This window comes from Stegostoma tigrinum, chromosome 1 (genome assembly GCF_030684315.1).
Source record: "Stegostoma tigrinum isolate sSteTig4 chromosome 1, sSteTig4.hap1, whole genome shotgun sequence".
NCBI lineage: Eukaryota > Metazoa > Chordata > Chondrichthyes > Orectolobiformes > Stegostomatidae > Stegostoma > Stegostoma tigrinum.
In genome coordinates this window covers 193,079,960-193,102,849 of record NC_081354.1, presented here as the reverse complement: position 1 = coordinate 193,102,849, position 22,890 = coordinate 193,079,960, and the positions used below count along the sequence as shown (strand labels likewise).

The 22,890-nt window shown below is 45.6% G+C and overlaps 1 protein-coding gene across 8 annotated transcripts in view; it reads right to left on the bottom strand.

The window, feature by feature from the left end:
- Window positions 1-22,890, bottom strand: part of LOC125456566 (dynactin subunit 1-like) — a 216,923-nt gene that overhangs the window by 133,238 nt on the left and 60,795 nt on the right. For 6 of the 8 annotated variants that reach the window (XM_059650884.1, XM_059650863.1, XM_059650866.1 and 3 more), the window contains exons 4-5: window positions 4,831-4,862; window positions 2,448-2,468 (exon numbers count right to left, since the gene is read on the bottom strand). In XM_059650884.1, the coding sequence (XP_059506867.1) occupies window positions 2,448-2,468; window positions 4,831-4,862 (53 nt within the window). The remainder of the gene's footprint in view (window positions 1-2,447; window positions 2,469-4,830; window positions 4,863-22,890) is intronic. The other 2 variants (XM_059650871.1, XM_059650873.1) reach the window with 1 other exon arrangement.

Genomic DNA, 22,890 nt, shown 5'->3' with positions numbered 1-22,890 from the left:
CCTAATCACATAAATAGAAAGCTGGATATAACACCAGCGCTTTGTTGGAGGCTCACTGATGACGTTACTTAGAATGGTGACGAAATGTCTGAAAACTAACCTTCCAGCTCAGCGAGCAAACTCACATCCAGAATTTCAACCTGAGGTACAAATCTTCTCAAAACTCACTAGTGGTATACTGCAAGGGTCGGTGTTGGGTCTGCTGCTGTTTGTCATTTTTATAAATGACCTGGATGAGGGCGTAGAAGGATGGGTTTGTAAATTTGCAGACGACACTCAGGTCGGTGGAGTTGTGGATAGTGACGAAGGATGCTGTAGGTTACAGAGAGACATAGATAAGCTGCAGAGCTGGGCTGAGAGGTGGCAAATGGAGTTTAATACAGACAAGTGTGAGGTGATGCACTTTGGTAGGAGTAACCGGAAGGCAAAGTACTGGGCTAATGGTAAGATTCTTAGTAGTGTAGATGAGCAGCGAGATCTCGGTGTCCATGTACACAGATCCTTGAAAGTTGCCACCCAGGTTGACAGGGCTGTTAAGGAGGCATACAGTGTTTTAGCTTTGATTAATAGAGGGATCGAGTTCTGGAACCAAGAGGTTATGGTGAAGCTATATCAAACTCTGGTGTGGCCACACTTGGAGAAGGATGTGGAAGCTTTGGAAAGGGTGCAGAGGAGATTTACTAGGATGTTGCCTGGTATGGAGGGAAGGTCTTACGAGGAACGGCTGAGGGACTTGAGGCTGTTTTCATTGGAAAGAAGAAGGTTGAGAGGTGACTTAATTGAGACATATAAAATAATCAGAGGGTTAGATAGGGTGGATAGGAAGAGCCTTTTTCCTAGGATGGTGACGGCGAGCACGAGGGGGCACAGCTTTAAATTGAGGGGTGAAAGATATTGGACAGATGTCAGAGGTAGTTTCTTTATTCAGAGAGTAGTAAGGGAATGGAATGCTTTGCCTGCAACGGTAGTAGATTCGCCAACTTTAGGTACATTTAAGTCGTCATTGGATAAGCATATGGACGTACATGGAATAGCGTAGGTTAGATGGGCTTGAGATCGGTATGACAGGTCGGCACAACATTGAGGGGCGAAGGGCCTGTACTGTGCTGTAATGTTCTATGTTCTAGACACAGAGGGAAGGGCTGGCGCATTCGTCATGTCACTGGACTAATAAGTTCCAGGCTTTGGGGACAGGGGTTCGAATGCCACCATGGCAGATTGTGAAATTTCAATTAAATAGTATAAATCTGGAATTTAAAAAATAGCCTAACGGCAATTGAAGAACAAACATGCAACCACTTTACTAAATCTCTTTAGGAAAGCAAACTGCCATCCTTGCCTGGTCTAGTCAATGTGACTCCAAACCAATAATGTGGCTAACTCAGGGCAATTCGGCAAGAGCAATAAGTGCTCGTCTAATCAATGACGCCCACGTCCCAAGAATGAAATTTTATAAACTCATCGTGAATTCCTGTGCACTCCTCACTCCCCGTATATTACATAACCAGGGGATCATCCAGGCTCTGCGCTCACATCCCCACACACCACACTCCCAGCTGATTACTGTCCCATTGGTTTCACTAGCCTACTGGGCAAGCAGGACTCTGCTCTCAGCAGATTCTCCTTGACCTATGCTCACAAGTGTGTTGATCCAATGCATTACACTCTGAATAGGTTTACACTCTCCCACAATACATTTCCAATGGGACCTGGGCTCATCATCTGCAATGGAACTCTTTGCACTTCCCTCCCAGCAAATTCCACAAAAACTGCATCTTGCCCTTGCACTGTCAGTGTTTCCCTGCCATCAGGTCCCTCAGTCAGTCCCCATCCAAAATGAATTCCTGAGAGTGCTACATTCCGTTCCCCTGTACTAGGAAACACAGCGGCATCTCTTCATTTCCAGTTCATATCCCCATGCATAATATTTCCAGTGAATTCCATTGGCCTCTTCACTTCTGGTGAGTCCCTGGTATTTTTCAGCGATTCTTTCAGTTCCCTACATTTACACTGGCCAGCCTGCTACGTATACAGTTGATCCCCCTCATCCTGTGTTTCCAATACTCAACCCCCACACAGTACTACCTTTCTATTGGGTCTCCACAGTCTGATATCCATCTTTCCCAGGGACAACACTCACCGTGGCTGTGATAACCATCTGCAGCTGGGACTACACATACTTACTCTCACACACGCACACACAGAGTGACTGGGATAGCCACCTGCAGCCAGACACCCCTACACCCCCACACGCACAGACTCTCTCACAGACTGATTATGATAGCCATGCTGTATGAAGCGAACCCTGATGACAATGTGATATGGGAGCAGTATTTAGTCACACTAACAGATTTACTGAGGATAGGTTGCCAAATGGAAGCTGTAATGACCATGTGCAGGAAAATGCTCATGCCATATAAACACAGACAGAGACCAACATGCACCACCTTTTTGGGCTTTGCTCCACGCTGCATAAAAGTGAAAGGTTAAAAGACAAAGATTAATACCACTGCAGTCAGAAAACACTCGGTCTCACTTTTTAAATTCATTCATGGGATGTGGGCATTGCTGACTGGGACAGCAGGTATCCGCACATCTCTAGCTGTTGAGAAGATGCTTGTGAGCCAGTTTCTTGAACCAGTGCAGTCTTTTTTCTTTTTTTCTTGTTACAACTACAGTGCATTAGGGAGGAGATGAACTCATCAGCTTTCAGTGTAACAAGGAGAATGGACAGTTGTACACTCAACAGGCGCAAATACAGTCAACACAGGGAGGAGTGGGGTGTTGGACATCACATTACACTACTTTGAGTTGTACAGTGAACACAGCTCAACATGAGATAATGGGAAGTGCAGATGCTGGAGAATCTGAGATAACAAAGTATAGAGCTGGATGAACACAGCAGGCCAAGCAGCATCTTAGAAGCACAAAAGCTGATGTTTCGGGCCTAGACCCTTTAACAGAAAAGCGCTTTTCTGATGAAAGGTCTAGGCCCGAAACGTCAGCTTTTGTGCTCCTAAGATGCTGCTTGGCCTGCTGTGTTCATCCAGCTCCGAACAGATCAACATGAATAGTGCTGGTACGAGAGTCATTATTGGGAGATGATTCCAAAGATCCCAGGGTTTGTAAGTCAAGTACAAGGTTGCTTGACATTTGGAGATAGAAAGAATTTGGAAAAGGGTCTCCATGGTAATAGAGAATGGAATAAAGGCAGTCTGGGAAAACCAAGCGGTCACATCAGTTTGGACTGCACCAAGAAACTGCAAGTGACAAAAAAACATGAGGCATCCTGAAATCTGTGAAATTGAGAAGATTAACAGGCGATTAATGTTCAAGATAATCAGGGAAAACACTGAGTAAAAACAGAGAGAAACTACATTCAAATATAAACAAACCAGTAAGTGCTGGAAAAATTCAGCAGTTCAGAGAAAACAGCGGATATTTCAGCACAGGTTATCTGCAAGTCCAGAATGGTTACCCACCTGAAACATGCCTTGCTCTTAAAAGCACAGGTACCCGACAATAACTGACCTGCTGAGCACCGCTTTTTCCAATTCACCAGAAAGTTGACAACAGCTTCTGCAGGATTTGACTCAGAGTTTTCTACAGTGCCCAGGGTGAATGGCACCCCCAAAGATTCCAGTCAAAACAGACAAAGGGAGGGAGATGTAGAGTTCAGAGCTCCCTCTGAAAGCAGCGCCTTCCCATTCAGCGACAGTTAAGTTTCACTCTCAGACCTTGATAGTGGGAGGCAAGGCGGTTCAGCGGAGCCATGACTGAAGGTGGGGGCAGCAGCATGAGCAGGGGCCACTGACAGCAGGGAGCTGGGAGCGGGCGAAAGCCAGAACATGAGGGCTGGGGGCAGTGAGAGCAGGCACCAGGAGAGAGGGCTGGTGGGTGGCAGCAAGAGGTGGCGGGGGTTAGTGAGCAAGATAGCCGGGGTCAGGAGTGAGAACAACTCCATGAAGTTAACTGTTTCAAGTTTTTGAGAAGATTTGCAGCTCAGGTAGTGGACGCGGTTACAGACTTGCTCGCTGACCCGATGGGTTTGATTGCAATTATTTTGTCTCCCTGCTAGGTAACATCGTCAGTGTGCCTCTGGTCAAGCATCAGTGTTGTGTCCCACTTGTTGTGTATATGCCTCGGTTTGTTGTAGTGTTTGGGACCCCTTCTCGTTCTGTTTCTCAGTGGTTTGTACACACGGTCTCATTCAATGTGTTTGTTGATGGAGTTCCACGCCTCCAGCAATTCCCTGGTGTGTCTCTGTTTGGCTTGTGCTATTATGGATGTGTTGTCCCAGTTAAACTTGTGTCCTTCTTTGTCATGTATACTGAGACCAGTGAGAATTGGTCGGTCTCTTGGTGACTAGTTGGCGTTCGTGTATCCTTATTGTCAGTTTGCTTCTGGCTTAGCCCATGTAATGTTTCTCACAGTCTTTGCAAAACATCATGCAAGGACAATGAGAAAACTACATGGGCCAAACCGGAAGAAAACTGTCAATAAGGATACACCATATGGACTGCACTGGTATCCAGCGAGTCTACAACCTCAAGTTCACTGTTTGTGTCATTACATCTGTCACACGACATGCAAGGATGCAGAAGCGAAGAAACATTAATTAAATAAACCACAGGGACCAGGTCTGTCCTGAAGAAAAAGGTTTGATGCGTCTCATTGCCAGACATACTGAGTTGCTTTCAGTGTCGGATATAAACAGAACACTCGGTATTCACAGTGGTCCTCACTGTGAGCTAGACAGAGGAGCCTTGGGTGTGGTGCTGCCTTTGAGGGGCACCTAGTACTCACCAGTGAATGAACAATGTTACTCACCATCTTGCTGGTTTTCGGTGTCTCTGACAACTCTGTAAAAGACAAACAGAGAACACTAAGTAGGATTGACTGTCACTTCAGAAAGGACAACATTCCCAACCTGGAAGTGGTATTGGCCTTCAATAGTTCAAATCTGCTGTATTCTAACTGACTAGATGTTTATATTTTATACAATTCCAGCAGGATCTCCAGCCAGCACAGGATTGCACAGTACAGCATCGATTTATCAGCTCCCAATACTGTGACACCCAAACTCTCAACATTTCTACCTACCAGCTGCACCCCGCCCCAGCCCCGCATCAAGCTGATAGCTCTGAACAGTGACCTCACGGTGTGACCCCCTCACAGAATGCTGGAGAAAGTGAGTGGGTCTGGTGGTGTCTGTGGGGAGGGCAAATTTACAGCAGATTGTAGGATGATTGTTACATGTCTAATTAAAATACAGGGAGGCAGAAACTAGGATTCAAAGGTGGTCAGTCTCACAGATAGACTGTTTTGGGTACTTTTGGGGGGTGGCCTCTCAGAAGAAAGCAGCAACTGCCAAGTTCGTAGCACCACAGTTGACTCTGCTGCACAGCAGGAGAGAAGCTTCAGTGACAGAGAACTCGACAGGAATGGAAATGACAGGATGTTCTCTGGCGGTAAATGAGTTTCTCAAATAGTATGTTGCCTCCCTGGTGCCAGGGTCAGAGATGTCTCAGAGTGACTGCAGGACCTCCTGAATAGCAACGGGGAACAGCCAGAATGTGCTACGTACCAGGAAGATAGGTAGAAAAAGAAATGTGGACTTAGAACAGGAATTGAGAGAGTTAGATCGAACAAGAACAAAAAACGAAAAGAAAATTACAGTACAGGAACAGGCCCTTTGGCCCTCCAAGGCTGCACCGACCGATTGTACGCCTCTATTCCCATCCTACTCATGTACTTGCCAAGACGCCCTTTAAAAGTCACTGCAGCATCTGCTTCCACGACCTCGCTGGCAGCGAGTTCCAGGCACCCACCACCCTCTGTGTAAAATACTTGCCTCGTACATCACCTTTAAAACTTGCCCCTCGCACCTTAAACCCATGGCCCCTGGTAAGTGACTCTTCCCCCCCTTGGGGAGAAGCTTCTGACCGTCCACTCTGTCCATGCCCTTCATAATCCTGTAGACTCCAACAGGTTGCGCCTCAACCTCCATTGTTCCAGTGAGAACAACTCAAGTTTCTCCAATAAAAACCAAAAGAACAGTGGATGATGTAAATCATGAACAAAAACAAAGTTGCTGGAAAAGCTCAGCAGGCCTGGCAACATCTGTGAATGAGGAAACAGAGATAGGGTCCGGTGACCCTTCCTCAGAACTGATGGTGGCTGGGAAAATGTCAGTGAATATGCAGAAAACAGGGCGGTGGGTGGGGTAGGGAGGAAACGATAGGATAGAGCCTAAAGGGAGGGAAAGACAGGTGGGTAGGTAAAGGAGTTGCTAACAGTCAGGCTGGGAGGGTGAAAGTGGCAGGGAAAAGTAGCTCTGGGTCTTTTTTGTGAGCAGAATACAGATGTTCTGCGAAGCAGTCACCAAGTCTATGCTTCATTTCCCCAATGTACAGAGGGTTTAGATAGAGGGCCTGGATTGGCGCAGGCTTGGAGGGCTGAAGGGGCTGTTCCTGCACTTAATTTTCTTTATTCTTTTGTTCTTTGTACTCAATCCTTCTCCTAAGCCAACCCTCTCAACTCCGGAATCAACCTAGTGAATCTCCTCTGCACCCCCTCCAGTACCAATACCAGTACATTTTTTCTCATCTAAAGAGACTAAAACTGCAGAGTACTCCAGGTGTGGCCTGAACAGGGCCCCACACAGCTGCAGCATAGCCTCCCTGTTTTTAAACTCCATCTCTGCAGCAATGAAGTATGGTTTAAACTAGTTTGGCAGGGGGTGGGGAGCTGGATTTATAATTCAGAGGATGAGGTATTCAGCCTTCCACAGGACACAACAGGGAGTGAGGTGGTTTATAAAGAAATGCGGTCGATGGAGCATAATTGTGGACACCGAGATGGTTTGAGGTGCGTATCCTTCAATGCTAGAAGTATCGGAAATAAGGCCGATGAACTTAGGAGCATGGGTCAGTACTTGGAAATATCAGGGTGAGTATAGTAGCTACTGAAAGGCAGTTCGAGAATGATATGTCTATAAAGTCAGCTTGGGTTGAGATCTGGAAGAAAGGAGCAGTCATTTTGTTGGGGTTTTTTTTCACCGATCTCCTAATAGTTGCAGAGAAGTAGAAGAGCAGATTGGGAGGCAGATACTGGAAAGGTGCAGAAGTCACAGGGCTGTAGTCACAGGTGACTTCAACTTTCACTGGAAACATTTCAGTTGTAATAGTTTAGATGGAGTGGATTTTGTCCAGTGCTTTCAGGAAGGATTCCTGTCACAATATGCAGATAGACCCACACAAGGAGAGGTCATTTTGGATTTGGTCCTTGGCAATGAACGAGGCCAAGTGTTAGACCTGCTGGTAGGAGAGCACTTTGGCAGTAACGTTCATAACTCTTTCTCTTACATTAGTCATGGAAAGGGTAGGTACATACAGCAGGGTAAGGTTGATAATTGGGGGAAAGGGTAATTACAATTCAGTTAGGCAAGAACTGGGTAACAGAAATTGGGAACAGATGCTGTCAGGGAACAGCACCACAGAATTGTGAAGATTGTTTCAGGAATGCATAATGTATGTGATCGATATGTTTGTCCCTCACAGGCAGGGAAGATGCTGTTAGGTGAGGGAGCCTCGGTTCTCGAGAGAGGTCGAACGACTGGTTAAGAGGAAGAAGGACGCTTATGTAAGGTTTAGGAAAAAAGGAACGGAAAAGGCTCGAGAGGGGTACAAGTTAGACAGGAAAGGAGCTGAAGAAGGGGCTTAGAAGAGCTATAAGGGGGCATGAGAAAACCTTGGCAGATAGATTCAAGGAAAGCCCCAAGGCTTTTTACACCAATGCGAGGGATAAGAGAATGACCAGAGCCTAAACAGAGAGGAGAGGTCCTTAATGAATACTTTTCTTCAGTGTTCACAACTGAGAGGGACCTAGTTGTATGGGAGATAGTGTGAAACAGGCTGGTAGGCTCGAGGAGGTTGATAGAACATAGAACATAGAACAGTACAGCACAGAACAGGCCCTTCAGCCCACAATGTTGTGCCGACCATTGATCCTCATGTATGCACCCTCAAATTTCTGTGACCATATACATGTCCAGCAGTAAGGAAGATGTACTAGGAATTTTGAGCAACTTGAAGATAGACAAGTCCCCTGGGCCTGATGGGATTTACCCAAGGATTCCATGGGAAGTGAGTGATGAGATTGCAGGGCCTTTGGCAATGACCTTTGGCGATGACCTTTTTGTCCTCACTGCCGTGGGTATAGTACTCGAAGATTGCAGAGTGGCAAATATCATTCCTTTGTTCAAACAACAGAACAGGGATGATCCTGGAAATTACAGGCTGGTTAGTCTTATGTTAGTGGTGGGCAAAGTGTTGGAAAGGGCTCTGAGAGATAGGGGAGATGTCAGAGGTAGGTTCTTCACTCAGAGTGGTCGGGGCGTGGAATGCATTGCCGGAGAGGATAGTGGAATCAGCCTCATTAGGGGCATTTAAGCGGCTATTAGATAGGCATATGGATGATAGTTTAAGGCTAAATCGACCTTAGGTTTAGGGTAAAAGTTAAGCACAACATCATGGGCTGAAGGGCCTATAATGTGCTGTACTGTTCTGTGTTCTAATATTCCATTTGCTTTCTTAATTACCTCCTGCACCTGCAAACCAACCATCTGTGATTCGTGTCTCGTTATTTCTTCTTTGATGATAGATTCAAGCATTTTCCCTACTACAGAAGTTAAGCTAACCAGCCTCTACTTACACACCTTTTGTGTAGCTCCTTTTGTAAACAGTGGTGTCACATTTGCCGCTTTCCATTCAGCCAGAGAGTCCGGTGAATTTTGGTAATTCACCACGAGCGCATTTGCTATTTCTCCGACCTTGTCTTTTACTCCCCCAGGATGCATTCCATCAGGCCAGGACACTTGCCATAGCCTCCCTATCTTGAATTACTGGCATGTTATTCAGGTCTGCCACCGTGAAGACGGACGCAAAATACTTATTCAATGCCTCGGCTATTTCCTCAATTCCCATTATTAAATCTCCCTTCTCATCCTCGAAAGGACCAATGCTTACCAAAGCCACTCTTCTAATTTATATATTTGTAGAAACTTTTCTTATGTGCTTTTATATTAAGCTAGCTTGCTTTTATAATCCAGCTTTTTCTTTTCAGATAATTTTGTGGCTTTCTGTTGACCTTGAAATATTTCCCAATCCTCTAGTTTCCCATTAACCTTTCCCACTTTGCCTGCATCAGCTTTCAGTGTGATAACCTCTTTTATTTCCTTAGTTATATGGCGCACGGATTGGTACCTGGGACGTCGATGTTGTGGCCATTTCGGAGATGTGGGTAGACCAAGGACAGGAATGGGTGTTGCAGGTTCCGGGGTTTAGATGTTTCCGTCAGATCAGGAAAGGTGGTAAAATAGGGGAAGGTGTGGCATTGTTAGTCAAGGACAGTATTACAGTGGCAGAAAGGTCGTTTGATGAGGACTCGTCCACTGAAGTAGTATGGGCTGAGGTTAGAAACAGGGAAGGAGAGGTCACCTTGTTGGGAGTTTTCTATAGGCCTCCGAAAAGTACCAGAGATGTAGAGGAAAGGATTGCAAAGATGATTCTGGGCAGGTGCAAAAGTAACAGGGTAGTTGTTACGGGGGACTTTAACTTTACAAATATTGACTGGAAATGCTACAGTTCAAGGACGTTTGATGGGTCAGCTTTTGTCCAATGTCTGCAGGAGGGTTTCCTGACACAGTATGTGGATAGGCCAACATGAGGTGAGGCCACTTTGGATTTGGTTCTGGGTAATGAACCAGGCCAGGTGTTAGATTTGGAGGTAGGTGTGCACTTTGGTGACAGACCGCAGGGCAAGCATTATAGCAGGGGGAAAGGCAACCATGAGGTGATTAGGCAAGATTTAGGATGCACAGGATGGGGAAGGAAACTGCAGGGGCTGGGCACAATTGAAATGTGGAGCTTACTCAAGGAACAGCTACTGCGTGTCCTTGATAAGTATGTACCTGTCAGGCAGGGAGCAAGTGGTCAAGTGAGGGAACCGTGGTTTACTAAAGAAGTTGAATCTCTTGTCAAGAAGAGGAGGAGGCTTACGTGAAGATAAGGCGTGAAGGCTCAGTTAGGGCGCTTGAGAGTTACATGTTAGCCAGGAAGGGCTTAAAGACAGAGCTAAGAAGAGCCAGGAGGGGACATGAGGAGTCTTTGGCAGGCAGGATCAAGGAAAACTCTAAAGCTTTCTCTAGGTATGTCAGGAATAAAAGAATGACTAGAGTAAGATTAGGACCAGTCAAGGACAGTAGTGGGAAGTTGTGCATGGAGTCCGAAGAGATAGGAGAGGCGCGAAATGAATATTTTTCATCAGTATTCACACAGGAAAAAGACAATGTCGTCGAGGAGAATACTGAGGTACAGGCTATTAGACTAGACAAGATTGAGGTTCACAAGGAGAAGGTGTTAGCAATTCTGGAAGGTGTGAAAATAGCTAAGTCCCCTGGGCCGCATGGGATGTATCCCAAGGATTCTCTGGGAAGCTAGGGAGGAGATTGCAGAGCCTTTGGCTTTGATCTTTATGTTGTCATTATGTTCAGGAATAGTGCCAGAAGATTGGAGGGTAGTAAATGTTGTCCCCTTGTTTAAGAACCCTGGTAATTATAGACCAGTGAGCCTTACTTCGGTTATGGGTAAAGTGTTGGAGAGGATTATAAGAAAAAGGATTTATCATCTAGAAAGGAATAATTTGATTAGGGATAGTCAACAAGGTTTTGTGAAGGATAGGGCGTGTCTCACAAACCATATTGAGTTCTTTGAGAAGGTGACCAAACAGGTGGATGAGGGTAAAGCGGTTGATGTGGTGTATATGGATTTTAGTAAAGTGTTTGATAAGGTTCCCCACGGTAGACTATTGCACAAAATTTGGAGGCATGGGATTGAGGGTGATTTAACAGCTTCCATCAGAAATTGGCTCGCTGTAAGAAGGCAGAGGGCGGTGGTTGATGGGAAATGATCATCCTGGAGTTCAGTTGCTCGTGGTGTAGCACAAGGATCTGTTTTAGGGCCACTGCTGTTCGTCATTTTTATAAATGACCTGGATGAGGGTGTAGAAGGATGGGTTAGTAGACTTGCGAATGACACTAAAGTCGGTGGAGTGGTAGATAGTGCAGAAGAATGTTGCAGATTATAGAGGGACATAGATAAAACAATAGACACTAGACAGTAGGTGCTGGAGTAGGCCATTCGGCCCTTTGAACCAGCACCACAATTCATTATGATCATGGCTGATCATCCACAATCAGTATCCTGTTCCTGCCTTATCCTCATAACCCTTGATTCCACTATCTTTAAGAGTTCTATCCATCTCTTTCTTGAAAGTATCCAGAGAGCTGGCCTCCACTGCCTTCTGGGGCAGAGCATTCCATATATCCACCACTCTCTGTGTGAAGAAGATTTTCCTCAACTCTGTTCTAAATGGCCTACCCCTTATTTTTAAGCTGCAGAGCTGGGCTGAGAGGTGGCAAATGGAGTCTAATGCGGAAAAGTGTGAGGTGATTCACTTTGGAAGGAGTGACAGGAATAGAGAGCACTGGGCTAAAGGTAAGATTCTTGGTAGTGTGGATGAGCAGAGAGATATTGGTGTCCATGTACATAGATCCCTGAAAGTTGCCACCCAGGTTGATATTGTATCAGTGATAATGGGAACTGCAGATGCTGGAGAATCCAAGATAATAAAATGTGACGCTGGATGAACACAGCGGGCCCAACAGCATCTCAGGAGCACAGGCCTGCTGTGTTCATCCAGCTTCACATTTTATTACCCAGGTTGATAGGGTTGTTAAGGCGGCTTACGGTCTATTAGGCTTTATTCGTAGAGTTTTGGAGCCATGAAGTCATGTTGCAGCTGTCCAAAACTCTGGTGCCTGGTATGGAGGGAAGGTGTTACGAGGAACCGCTGAGGGGCTTGAGGCTGTTTTTGTTGGAGAGAACTTTGTAGTGAATGAAACCTTTGAAGAGCAGGTGTGCATGCTGGAATGGATAGAGATAGAGGAAGCTGATGTGCTGAAAATTTTGTCAAACATTAAAATTGACAAGTCGCCAGGCCCGGACCAGATTTGTCCTCGGCTGCTTTGGGAAGCGAGAAATGCAATTGCTTCGCCACTTGCGAAGGTCTTTGCATCCTCGCTCTCCACTGGAGTCGTACCTGAGGACTGGAGAGAGGCAAATGTAATTCCTCTCATCAAGAAAGGAAATAGGAAATCCCCGGCAATTACAGACCAGTAAGTCTCACGTCTGTCATCTGCAAGGTGTTAGAAAGGATTCTGAGGGATAAGATTTATGACCATCTGGAAGAGCATGGCTTGATCAAATACAGTCAACACGGCTTTGTGAGGGGTAGGTCATGCCTTACAAACCTTATCGAGCTTTTTGAGGATGTGACTAGAAAAGTTGATGAGGGTCGAGCTGTGGATGTGGTGTATATGGACTTCAGTAAGGCATTTGATAAGGTTCCCCATGGTAGGCTCATTCAGAAGGTCAGGAGGAATGGGATACAGGGGAACTTAGCTGCTTGGATACAGAATTGGCTGGCCAACAGAAGACAGCGAGTGGTAGTAGAAGGAAAATATTCTGCCTGGAAGTCAGTGGTGAGTGGGGTTCCACAGGGGTCTGTCCTTGGGCCTCTACTGTTTGTAATTTTTATTAATGACTTGGATGAGGGGATTGAAGGATGGGTCAGCAAGTTTGCAGACGACACAAAGGTCGGAGGTGTCGTTGACGGTACAGAGGGCTGTTGTAGGCTGCAGCGGGACATTGACAGGATGCAGAGATGGGCTGAGAGGTGGCAGATGGAGTTCAACCTGGATAAATGCGAGGTGATGCATTTTGGAAGGTCGAATTTGAAAGCTGAGTACAGGATTAAGGATAGGATTCTTGGCAGCGTGGAGGAACAGAGGGATGTTGGTGTGCAGATACATAGATCCCTTAAAATGGCCACCCAAGTGGACAGGGCTGTTAAGAAAGCATATGGTGTTTTGGCTTTCATTAACAGGGGGATTGAGTTTAAGAGTCGTGAGATCTTGTTGCAGCTCTATAAAACTTTGGTTAGACCGCACTTGGAATACTGCGTCCAGTTCTGGGCGCCCTATTATAGGAAAGACGTGGATGCTTTGGAGAGGGTTCAGAGGAGGTTTACCAGGATGCTGCCTGGACTGGAGGGCTTATCTTATGAAGAGAGGTTGACTGAGCTCGGTCTCTTTTCATTGGAGAAAAGGAGGAGGAGAGGGGACCTAATTGAGGTATACAACATTGTGGGCTGAAGGGCCTGTTCTGTGCTGTACTGTTCTATGTTCTAAGGAGGTTAAGAGGGCACTTAATAGAGACATACAAGATGATCAGACGATAGACAGGGTGGACAGTGAGAACCTTTTTCCTCCGATGGTGATGGCTAGCAAGAGGGGACAGCTTTAAGTTGAGGGGTGATAGATATAGGACAGATGTCAGAGGTAGGTTCTTTACTCAGAGAGTAGTAAGGGTGTGGAATTCCCCCTCCTGCAACAGTAGTAGACTCACCAAGTTTAAGGGCATTTAAATAGTCATTGGATAAACATATGGATGATAATGGAATAGTGTAGGTTAGATGTGCTTCAGGTTGGTTTCACAGGTCAGCACAACATCGAGGGCCGAAGGACCTATATTGCGCTGTCGTGTTCTATGTTCTATGTTATTCATAGCTGATTATCCTTTTCCCACAGTCCTGCCTTTCATTGGTATATATTTTTGGTGCGTGCTGTGAAAAATCACTTTGAAAGTCCTGCCCTGTACCTCAATTGTCCCACCATTTAATCTTTCCTCCCAGTCTACCTTAGCCAACTCCTCCCTCATCTTTTGTTTAAGTGCATTTTACATTCTCACCCTCCCTCCATATTTTAACTTCAACCAATGATCGCTCCTGCTGAGAGGATCCCCAGGTGTCATTACTCGTGTTCTCATTACACAGGACTAGATCCAGGACAGTTTGTTCCTTCACAGGCTCCATCACCACCTGTCCGAGGAAACTACTGCAGATACATTCAATGTGCCTTGACCAACTTGATTTCACCAATCAATATGTAGACTAAAATCCCCCCCATGATTAGTGCTGTACCATTTCTACATGCATCAGTGTGTTCTTTGTTTACTGCCTGCCGGACTGTGATGTTATTATTTCGTGGCCTATCGGCTACGCCCTATCAGTGACTGTTTCCCATTCCTTTTTCTAAATTCTACCCACACTGATTCACCATCTTTCTCCAGATAACCCATATCATCTCTCACTCCCGCCCTGATGTCATCTTGAAATTTCACCCCTTTACCGTCCCGTCTGTCCTTCCAAATCCCTGGATAGTTAACTCCCAGTCATGACCACCCTGCAACCATGTCTCTGTAATGGCCATTAAATCACACCCATTCGCGATGATCTGTGCCGTCAACTCATTTACCTTGTTTTGAATGCAACAAGTATTCGGGTAAAGTGCCCTTATGCTAGTTTTATACTTTCTTCTCACCTCCACCAAAAGAACCTTTGTTTTGAAATAGGCTCACTTTTTCTGTCACTACCTGGTTTCCACTCACCTTGGTGCTACACTGGTCAGCTATTTCTCGCTTTTTACTTACTACCTTGACTCTCTTTCTCCTTAAGCCCTCACCCAGTTGAGCTAACTCAGATCCTCCCCTTAGATTCCTATCCTCCTGCCAAACTAGTTTAAATTCCATCCAACAGTGCTAGCAAATCCACCCCCAAGAATATTAGTCCTGTCACTGTTTGGGTAAAGACCAACCCCTCTAGAACAAGACCCACCTTCCCCAGAAACAGTCCTAGTTATTCAGAAATCTGATGCCCTCCTTCCTACATCACTCCCCAGCCATGTACTACACTGCCTATCTGCCAATTGCTAGCCTCACCAGCATGTGGCACTGGTAACAATCCAAAGATTACTGCCTTTGCAGTCCTGGCTTTCATTCTGGTTCCTGACTCCCTAAATTCAGCCTTTGGGACTTCATCTCTCTTCCCTGTACTCTGAAGGTCACAACGCGGGTCAATAGAGTGGTCAAGAAGGCATACGGCATGCTTTCCTTCATTGGACGGGGTATTGAGTACAAGAGTTGGCAGGTCATGTCCCATTTAGGAGTGACCTCTTAATCAATCATGAGCTTAGATAAGGTGAAGAGCAAGAGTCGTCTCTCTACGGCGGAGGAGTTCAAAAACGAGAGAACGTATTTTTAAGGTGAGAGGAGAAAGATTTAAAAAGGACCTGAATGACATTTTTTTTTACTCAGAGTGGTTTGTGTGTGGAATAAGTGTCCAGAGGAAGTGGTGGATACAAATGCAGTTACAGAGTTTAAAAGACATTTGGATAAGTTCATGAAAAGGAAGGGTTTGGAGTAATATGGGTCAAACAGAGGCAAGTGGGACTAGTTGGACTGAAGGTAGGAACAAAGAACAATGAAAATTACAGCACAGGAACAGGCCCTTCGGCCCTCCATGCCTGTACTGATTCAGGGTCTAGGCCTGAAACATCGGCCTTGGAGTGGATAATGATCTGGCTGAGAGGGTGAATAGCTGTTAATGGAGACTGTTAGTGGATAACAATGAGTTGTGTATAGTAGCAGACTGTGATCACAAAAGCTGGTGTGAGTGGTTGGGAGCTAGGACATACGGGAGATCAAGCTCTAAAATTATTGAACTCAACTCAGCACGGTTTTGTGAAGGGAAGGTCGTGCCTCACAAACCTTATTGCGTTCTTTGAGAAGGTGACCAAACAGGTCGATGAGAGTAAACCGGTTGATGTGGTGTATATGGATTTCAGCAAGGCATTCGATAAGGTTCCCCACAATAGGCTATTGTACAAAATGCGGAGGAATGGAACTGTGAGAGACTTGGCAGTTTGGATCGGAAATTGTCTTCTTTCAGCAAGCCAGAGGGTGGTAGTTGATGGGAAATGTTCATCCTGGAGACCAGTTACTAGTGGTGTACCGCAAGGGTCAGTGTTGGGTCCACTGCTGTTTGTCATTTTTATAAATGACCTGGATGAGGGCGTAGAAGGATGGATTAGTAACTTTGCAGACGACACTAAGGTCGGTGGAGTTGTGGATAGTGACGAAGGATGCTGTAGGTTGCAGAGAGACATAGATAAGCTGCAGAGCTGGGCTGAGAGGTGGCAAATGGAGTTTAATACAGATAAGCGTGAGGTGATGCACTTTGGTAGAAGTAATCGGAAGGCAAAGTACAGGGCTAATGGTAAGATTCTTAGCAGTGTAGATGAGCAGAGAGATCTCGGTGTCCATGTACACAGATCCTTGAAAGTTGCCACCCAGGTTGACAGGGCTCTTAAGAAGGCGTACAGTGTTTCAGTTTTTATTAATAGAGGGATCGAGTTTCGGAACCAAAAGGTTATGCTGCAGCTGTACAAAACTCTGGTGTGGCCGCACTTGGAGTATTGTGTACAGTTCTGGTCACCGCATTCTAAGAAGGATGTGGAAGCTTTGGAAAGGGTGCAGAGGAGATTTACTAGGATGTGATGTGTAAATATGTCCCTCTGAGACAGGCAAGAAGGGGTAAGATAAAGGAACCTTGGATGACGAGAGCGGTGGAGCTTCTTGTGAAAAGGAAGAAGGTAGCTTACATAAGGTGGAGGTAGCTAGGGTCAAGTTCAGCTAGAGAGGATTACACGCAGGCAAGGAAGGAGCTGAAAAATGGTCTGAGGACAGCCAGGAGGGGGCTCGAGAAAGGCTTGGCAGAACGAATCAGGGAAAACACAAAGGCATTCTACACTTACGTGAGGAATAAGAGAATGGTCAAAGAAAGAGTAGGGCCAATCAGGGATAGCATAGGGAACTTGTGTGTGGAGTCTGAGGTGGTAGGGGAAGCCCTTAATGAGTTTTTTGCTTCTGTCTTTACGAAAGAAACAAACTTTGTAGTGAATGAAACCTTTGAAGAGCAGGTGTGCATGCTGGAATGGATAGAGACAGAGGAAGCTGATGTGCTGAAAATTTTGTCAAACATTAAGATTGACAAGTCACCAGGCCCGGACCAGATTTGTCCTCGGCTGCTTTGGGAAGCGAGAAATGAAATTGCTTCGCCACTTGCAAAGATCTTTGCATCCTCACTCTCCACTGGAGTCGTACCTGAGGACTGGAGAGAGGCAAATGTAATTCCTCTCTTCAAGAAAGGAAATAGGAAATCCCCGGCAATTACAGACCAGTAAGTCTCATGTCTGTCGTCTGCAAGGTGTTAGAAAGGATTCTGAGAGATAGGATTTATGACCATCTGGAAGAGCATGGCTTGATCGGATACAGTCAACACGGCTGTGTGAGGGGTAGGTCATGCCTTACAAACCTTATCGAGTTTTTTGAGGATGTGACTAGAAAAGTTGATGAGGGTCGAGCTGTGGATGTGGTGTACATGGACTTTAATAAGGCATTTGATAAGGTTCCCCATGGTAGGCTCATTCAGAAGGTCAGGAGGAATGGGATACAGGGGAGCTTAGCTGCTTGGATACAGAATTGGCTGGCCAACAGAAGACAGCGAGTGGCAGTAGAAGGAAAATATTCTGCCTGGAAGTCAGTGGTGAGTGGGGTTCCACAGGGGTCTGTCCTTGGGCCTCTACTGTTTGTAATTTTTATTAATGACTTGGATGAGGGGATTGAAGGATGGGTCAGCAAGTTTGCAGACGACACAAAGGTCAGAGGTGTCGTTGACGGTACAGAGGGCTATTGTAGGCTGCAGCGGGACATTGACAGGATGCAGAGATGGGCTGAGAGGTGGCCGATGGAGTTCAACCTGGATAAATGCGAGGTGATGCATTTTGGAAAGTCGAATTTGAAAGCTGAGTACAGGATTAAGGATAGGATTCTTGGCAGTGTGGAGGAACAGAGGGATCTTGGTGTGCAGATACATAGATCCCTTAAAATGGCCACCCAAGTGGGCAGGGTTGTTAAGAAAGCATATGGTGTTTTGGCTTTCATTAACAGGGGGATTGAGTTTAAGAGTCGTGAGATCTTGTTGCAGCTCTATAAAACTTTGGTTAGACCGCACTTGGAATACTGCATCCAGTTCTGGTCGCCGTATTATAGGAAGGATGTGGATGCTTTGGAGTGGGTTCAGAGGAGGTTTACCAGGATGCTGCCTGGACTGGAGGGCTTATCTTATGAAGAGAGGTTGACTGAGCTCGGTCTCTTTTCATTGGAGAAAAGGAGGAGGAGAGGGGACCTAATTGTGGTATACAAGATAATGAGAGGCATAGATAGAGTTGATAGCCAGAGACTATTTCCCAGGGCAGAAATGGCTAGCACGAGGGGTCATAGTTTTAAGCTGGTCGGTGGAAAGTCTAGAGGGGATGTCAGAGGCGGGTTCTTTACACAGAGAGTTGTGAGAGCATGGAATGCGTTGCCAGCAGCAGTTGTGGATGCAAGGTCATTGGGGTCATTTAAGAGACTGCTGGACATGCATATGGTCACAGAAATTTGAGGGTGCATACGTGAGGATCAATGGTCGGCACAACATTGTGGGCTGAAGGGCCTGTTCTGTGCTGTACAGTTCTCTGTTCTATGTTGCCTGGTATGGAGTAAAGGTCTTACGAGGAAAGGCTGAGGGAATTGAGGCTGTTTTCATTAGAGAGAAGAAGGTTGAGAGGTGACTTAATTGAAACATATAAAATAATCAGAGGGTTAGATAGGGTGGATAGGGAGACCCTTTTTCTTAGGATGGTGACGGCGAGCACGAGGGGGCATAGCTTTAAATTGAGGGGTGAAAGATATAGGACAGATGTCAGAGGTAGTTTCTTTACTCAGAGTAGTAAGGGAATGGAACGCTTTGCCTGCAACGGTAGTAGATTCGCCAACTTTAGGTACATTTAAGTCGTCATTGGACAAGCATATGGACGTACATGGAATAGTGTAGGTTAGATGGGCTTGAGATCGGTATGGCAGGTTGGCACAACATCGAGGGCTGAAGGGCCTGTACTGTGCTGTAATGTTCTATGTTCTAATGAATGTGGGAAATGAATAGTGATATTTTGAAAAATCTATCTGAGGCGGTTGTGCAGAATGGCTTAAAGCATGTAAAGGTGGATAAATCCCTGGAGCGTGATCAGTCATACCCGAGAACCCTGTGAGAAGCTAGGGAAATGATTGCTGGGCCCCTTGCTGAGATAGCTGTATTATCGATAGCCACAGGTGAGATGCCAGAAGACTGGAGGTTGGCTAATGTGGTCCCACTATTTAAGAAAAGTAGTGAAGAAAAGCCAGGGAACTATAGATGGTGAGCCTGACATTGATAGTAGGTAGAGATAATGGGAACTGGAGATGCTGGAGAATCCAAGATAATAAAGTGTGAAGCTGGGTGAACACAGCAGGCCAAGCAGCATCTCAGGAGCACAAAAGCTGATGTTTCGGGCCTAGACCCTTCATCAGAGGAAGGGTCTAGGCCCGAAACATCAGCTTGTGTGCTCCTGGATCGATGGTAGGTAAGTTGGTGGAGGGAATCATAAGGGCCAGGATTTACATGTATCTGGAAAAACATGGACTTCTTAGGGATAATCAACATGGCTTTGTGAGTAGGAAGTCGTGTCTTACCAACTTAACTGAGTTTTTGAAGAAATAACGAAGGGGAATGATGAGGACAGAGCAGTGGACGTGATCTATATGGACCTCAGTAAGATGTTTGATAAGGTTCCTCACGGTAGATGAGCCAGCACGGTTAGATCACATGGAATACAGGGAGAACTAGCCACGTGAATACAGAACTGGCTCAAAGGTAGCAGACCAAGGGTGGTGGTGGAGGGGTGTTTTTCAGGCCAGAGGCCTGTGAGCAGCGGTGTGCAACAAGGATCAGTGCTGGGTCCACTGCTTTTCATCATCTATGTAAATAATGAGGATGTGAACAAAGCATGGATAGCTATTGCTATCCCAGACGGATGGTTAGTAAATTTTCAGATGACAGCAAAATTTAAAACGTAGTGGGCAGCCAAGAAGGTGATCTCAGAGTACATCGGGGTCTTAGAACACAGAACATTACAGCACAGTATAGGCCCTTCGGCCCTCAATGTTGTGCCGACCTGTCATACCGATCACAAGCCCATCTAACCTACGCTATTCCATGTACGTCCATATGCTTATCCAATGACGACTTAAATGTACCTAAAGTTGGCAAATCTACTACCGTTGCAGGCAAAGCGTTCCATTCCCTTATTACTCTGAGGAAAGAAAATACCTCTGACATCTGTCCTATATCTTTCACCCCTCAATTTAAAGCTATGCCCCCTCGTGCTCGCCGTCACCATCCTAGGAAAAAGGCTCTCCCTATCCACCCTATCTAACCCTCTAATTATTTTATATGTTTCAATTAAGTCACCTCTCAACCTTCTTCTCTCGAATGAAAACAGCCTCAAGTCCCTCAGCCTTTCCTCCGTAAGACCGTCCCTCCATTCCAGGCAACATCCTAGTAAATCTCCTTTGCATCCTTTCCAAAGCTTCCACATCCTTCTTATAATGCGGTGACCAGAACGGTACACAATACTCCAAGTGTGGCCACACCAGAGTTTTGTACAGCTTCACCATAACCTCTTGGTTCCGGAACTCGATCCCTCTATTAATCAAAGCTAAAACACTGTATGCCTTCTTAACAGCCCTGTCAACCTGGGTGGCAACTTTCAAGGATCAGTGTACATGGACACCGAGATCTCTCTGCTCATCTACACTACCAAGAATCTTACAATTAGCCCTGTACTTTGCCTTCCGGTTACTCCTACCAAAGTGCATCACCTCACACTTGTCTGCATTAAAACTCCATTTGCCACCTCTCAGCCCAGCTCTGCAGTTTCCTCATCTGTATGTGACACCACTTTGATTGGAACAACACATCCATCTTAGGACAAGCCAAACAGAACAAATTCCTAGAAGCATGGCATTTCAACCGGAACTCCATCAACAAACACACTGATTTGGAGCCCATCTACCATCCCCGGAGAAAAAGAACAGGAAATGACATCACCAACCCAAGGAACCCTAACCACATAAATAGAAAGTGGGACATAACACCAGCGCTTCGTCGGAGGCTCACTGATGATGTTACCTAGAATGGTGACGAAACGTCTGAAAACTAACCTTCCAGCTCAGCGAGCAAACTCACATCCAGATACCACTAGTAAGTGGTCTCCAGGATGAACATTTCCCATCAACTACCACCCTCTGTCTTCTTTCAGCAAGCCAATTTCCGATCCAAACTGCTATGTCTCCCACAGTTCCATTCCTCCGCATTTTGTACAATAGCCTATTGTGGGGAACGTTATCGAACCCCTTGCTGAAATCCATATACATCACATCAACCGGTTTACTCTCATCTACCTGTTTGGTCACCGTCTCAAAGAACTCAATAAGGTTTGTGAGGCACGACCTTCCCTTCACAAAACCGTGCTGGCTATCCCTAATCAATTTATTCTTTTCTAGATGATTATAAAACTTATCCCCTTATAACCTTTTCCAACACTTTACCAACAACTGAAGTAAGGCTCACTGGTCTATAATTACCAGGGTTGTCTCTACTCCCCTTCTTGAACAGGGGAACCACATTTGCTATTCTCCAGTCGTCTGGCACTATTCCTGTAGACAATGACGAGTTAAAGATCAATGCCAAAGGCTCGGGAATTTCCTCCCTGGCTTCCCAGAAGATCGAGGATAAATCCCGTCCGGCCCAGCGGACTTGTCTGTCTTCACCTTCTGAAGGATTTCTAATACCTCTTCCTTATGAACCTCAATCCCACCTAGTCTAGTAGCCTGTATCTCAGTATTCTCCTCGACAACATTGTCGTTTTCTAGAGTGAATACTGTTGAAAAATATTCATTTAGCGCTTCCCCTATCTCACCTGACTCCACACACAACTTACCACTGCTATCCTTGATTGGGCCTAATCTTACTTTCGTTATTCTTTTATTCCTTAAATACCTATAGAAAGCCTTAGGGTTTACCCTGATCCTATCCACCAACAACTTCTCATGTCTCCTCCTGGCTCTTCTGAGCTCTCTCTTTAGGGAGCTCTCTGTGTCTATATGTCCAGAAAATAGCACACTTCGTGACTTTTAGTTAATTCTTGGGAAGTGTGTGTTGCTGGCAGCACTAGCATTTATTGTCCATCCCTAAAATCAAGATACTGTGAATCTGAAACAAGTACAGATTGCTGGAGAAACTCGACAGGTCTGGCAGTATCTGTCGGGGGAGAGATAGAGGTAACGTTTCGAGTCTGATTTAACTTTTAAAAGAAGTTCTGAGGAAGAGTCATACTAGATTTGAAATGTTAACTGTTTTTCTATCCATACATACTGCCAGATCTGTTGAGTTTATCCAGCACTTTTTTTTAAATTACTTATTGAAGTGTGACAGCAAAGTGCCAAAAAAAATTCTTCAAGTGGAATACGTTTTGAACAAAATCTAGCGTATCAAAACTGGACAGCTTTCATTTGGAAAATTGTAGCGTCTATTCCTGCTCATGGAAAGATGTTGCTCAACTTGAAAAGGTTCAGCAAAAAAATACAAGGATATCGCCAGGGCTAGAGAGTTTGAGCTACAGGGAGAGACTGAATAGGCTGGTGCTATTTTCCCTGGAATTTCGGAGGCTGACGGGTGACCTTAGAGAGGTTTATAAAATCACAAGGGGCACAGATAGTCTAAAACTTAGAGGGCATAGATTTAAGGAGAGAGGTGAAAGATTTGAAAGGGACCTGAGGGGCAAGAGGTGGTGTGTGTATGGAATGAGTTGCCAGAGCAAGTGGTGGAGGCTAATGCGATTATAACAGTTAAAAGACTTGTGGATGGGTATATGAATAGGAAGGCTTTCGTGATATGATCCAGATTGCTGGCAAATGGGGCTGTGTCAGATTGGGATATCTGGCTGGGTTA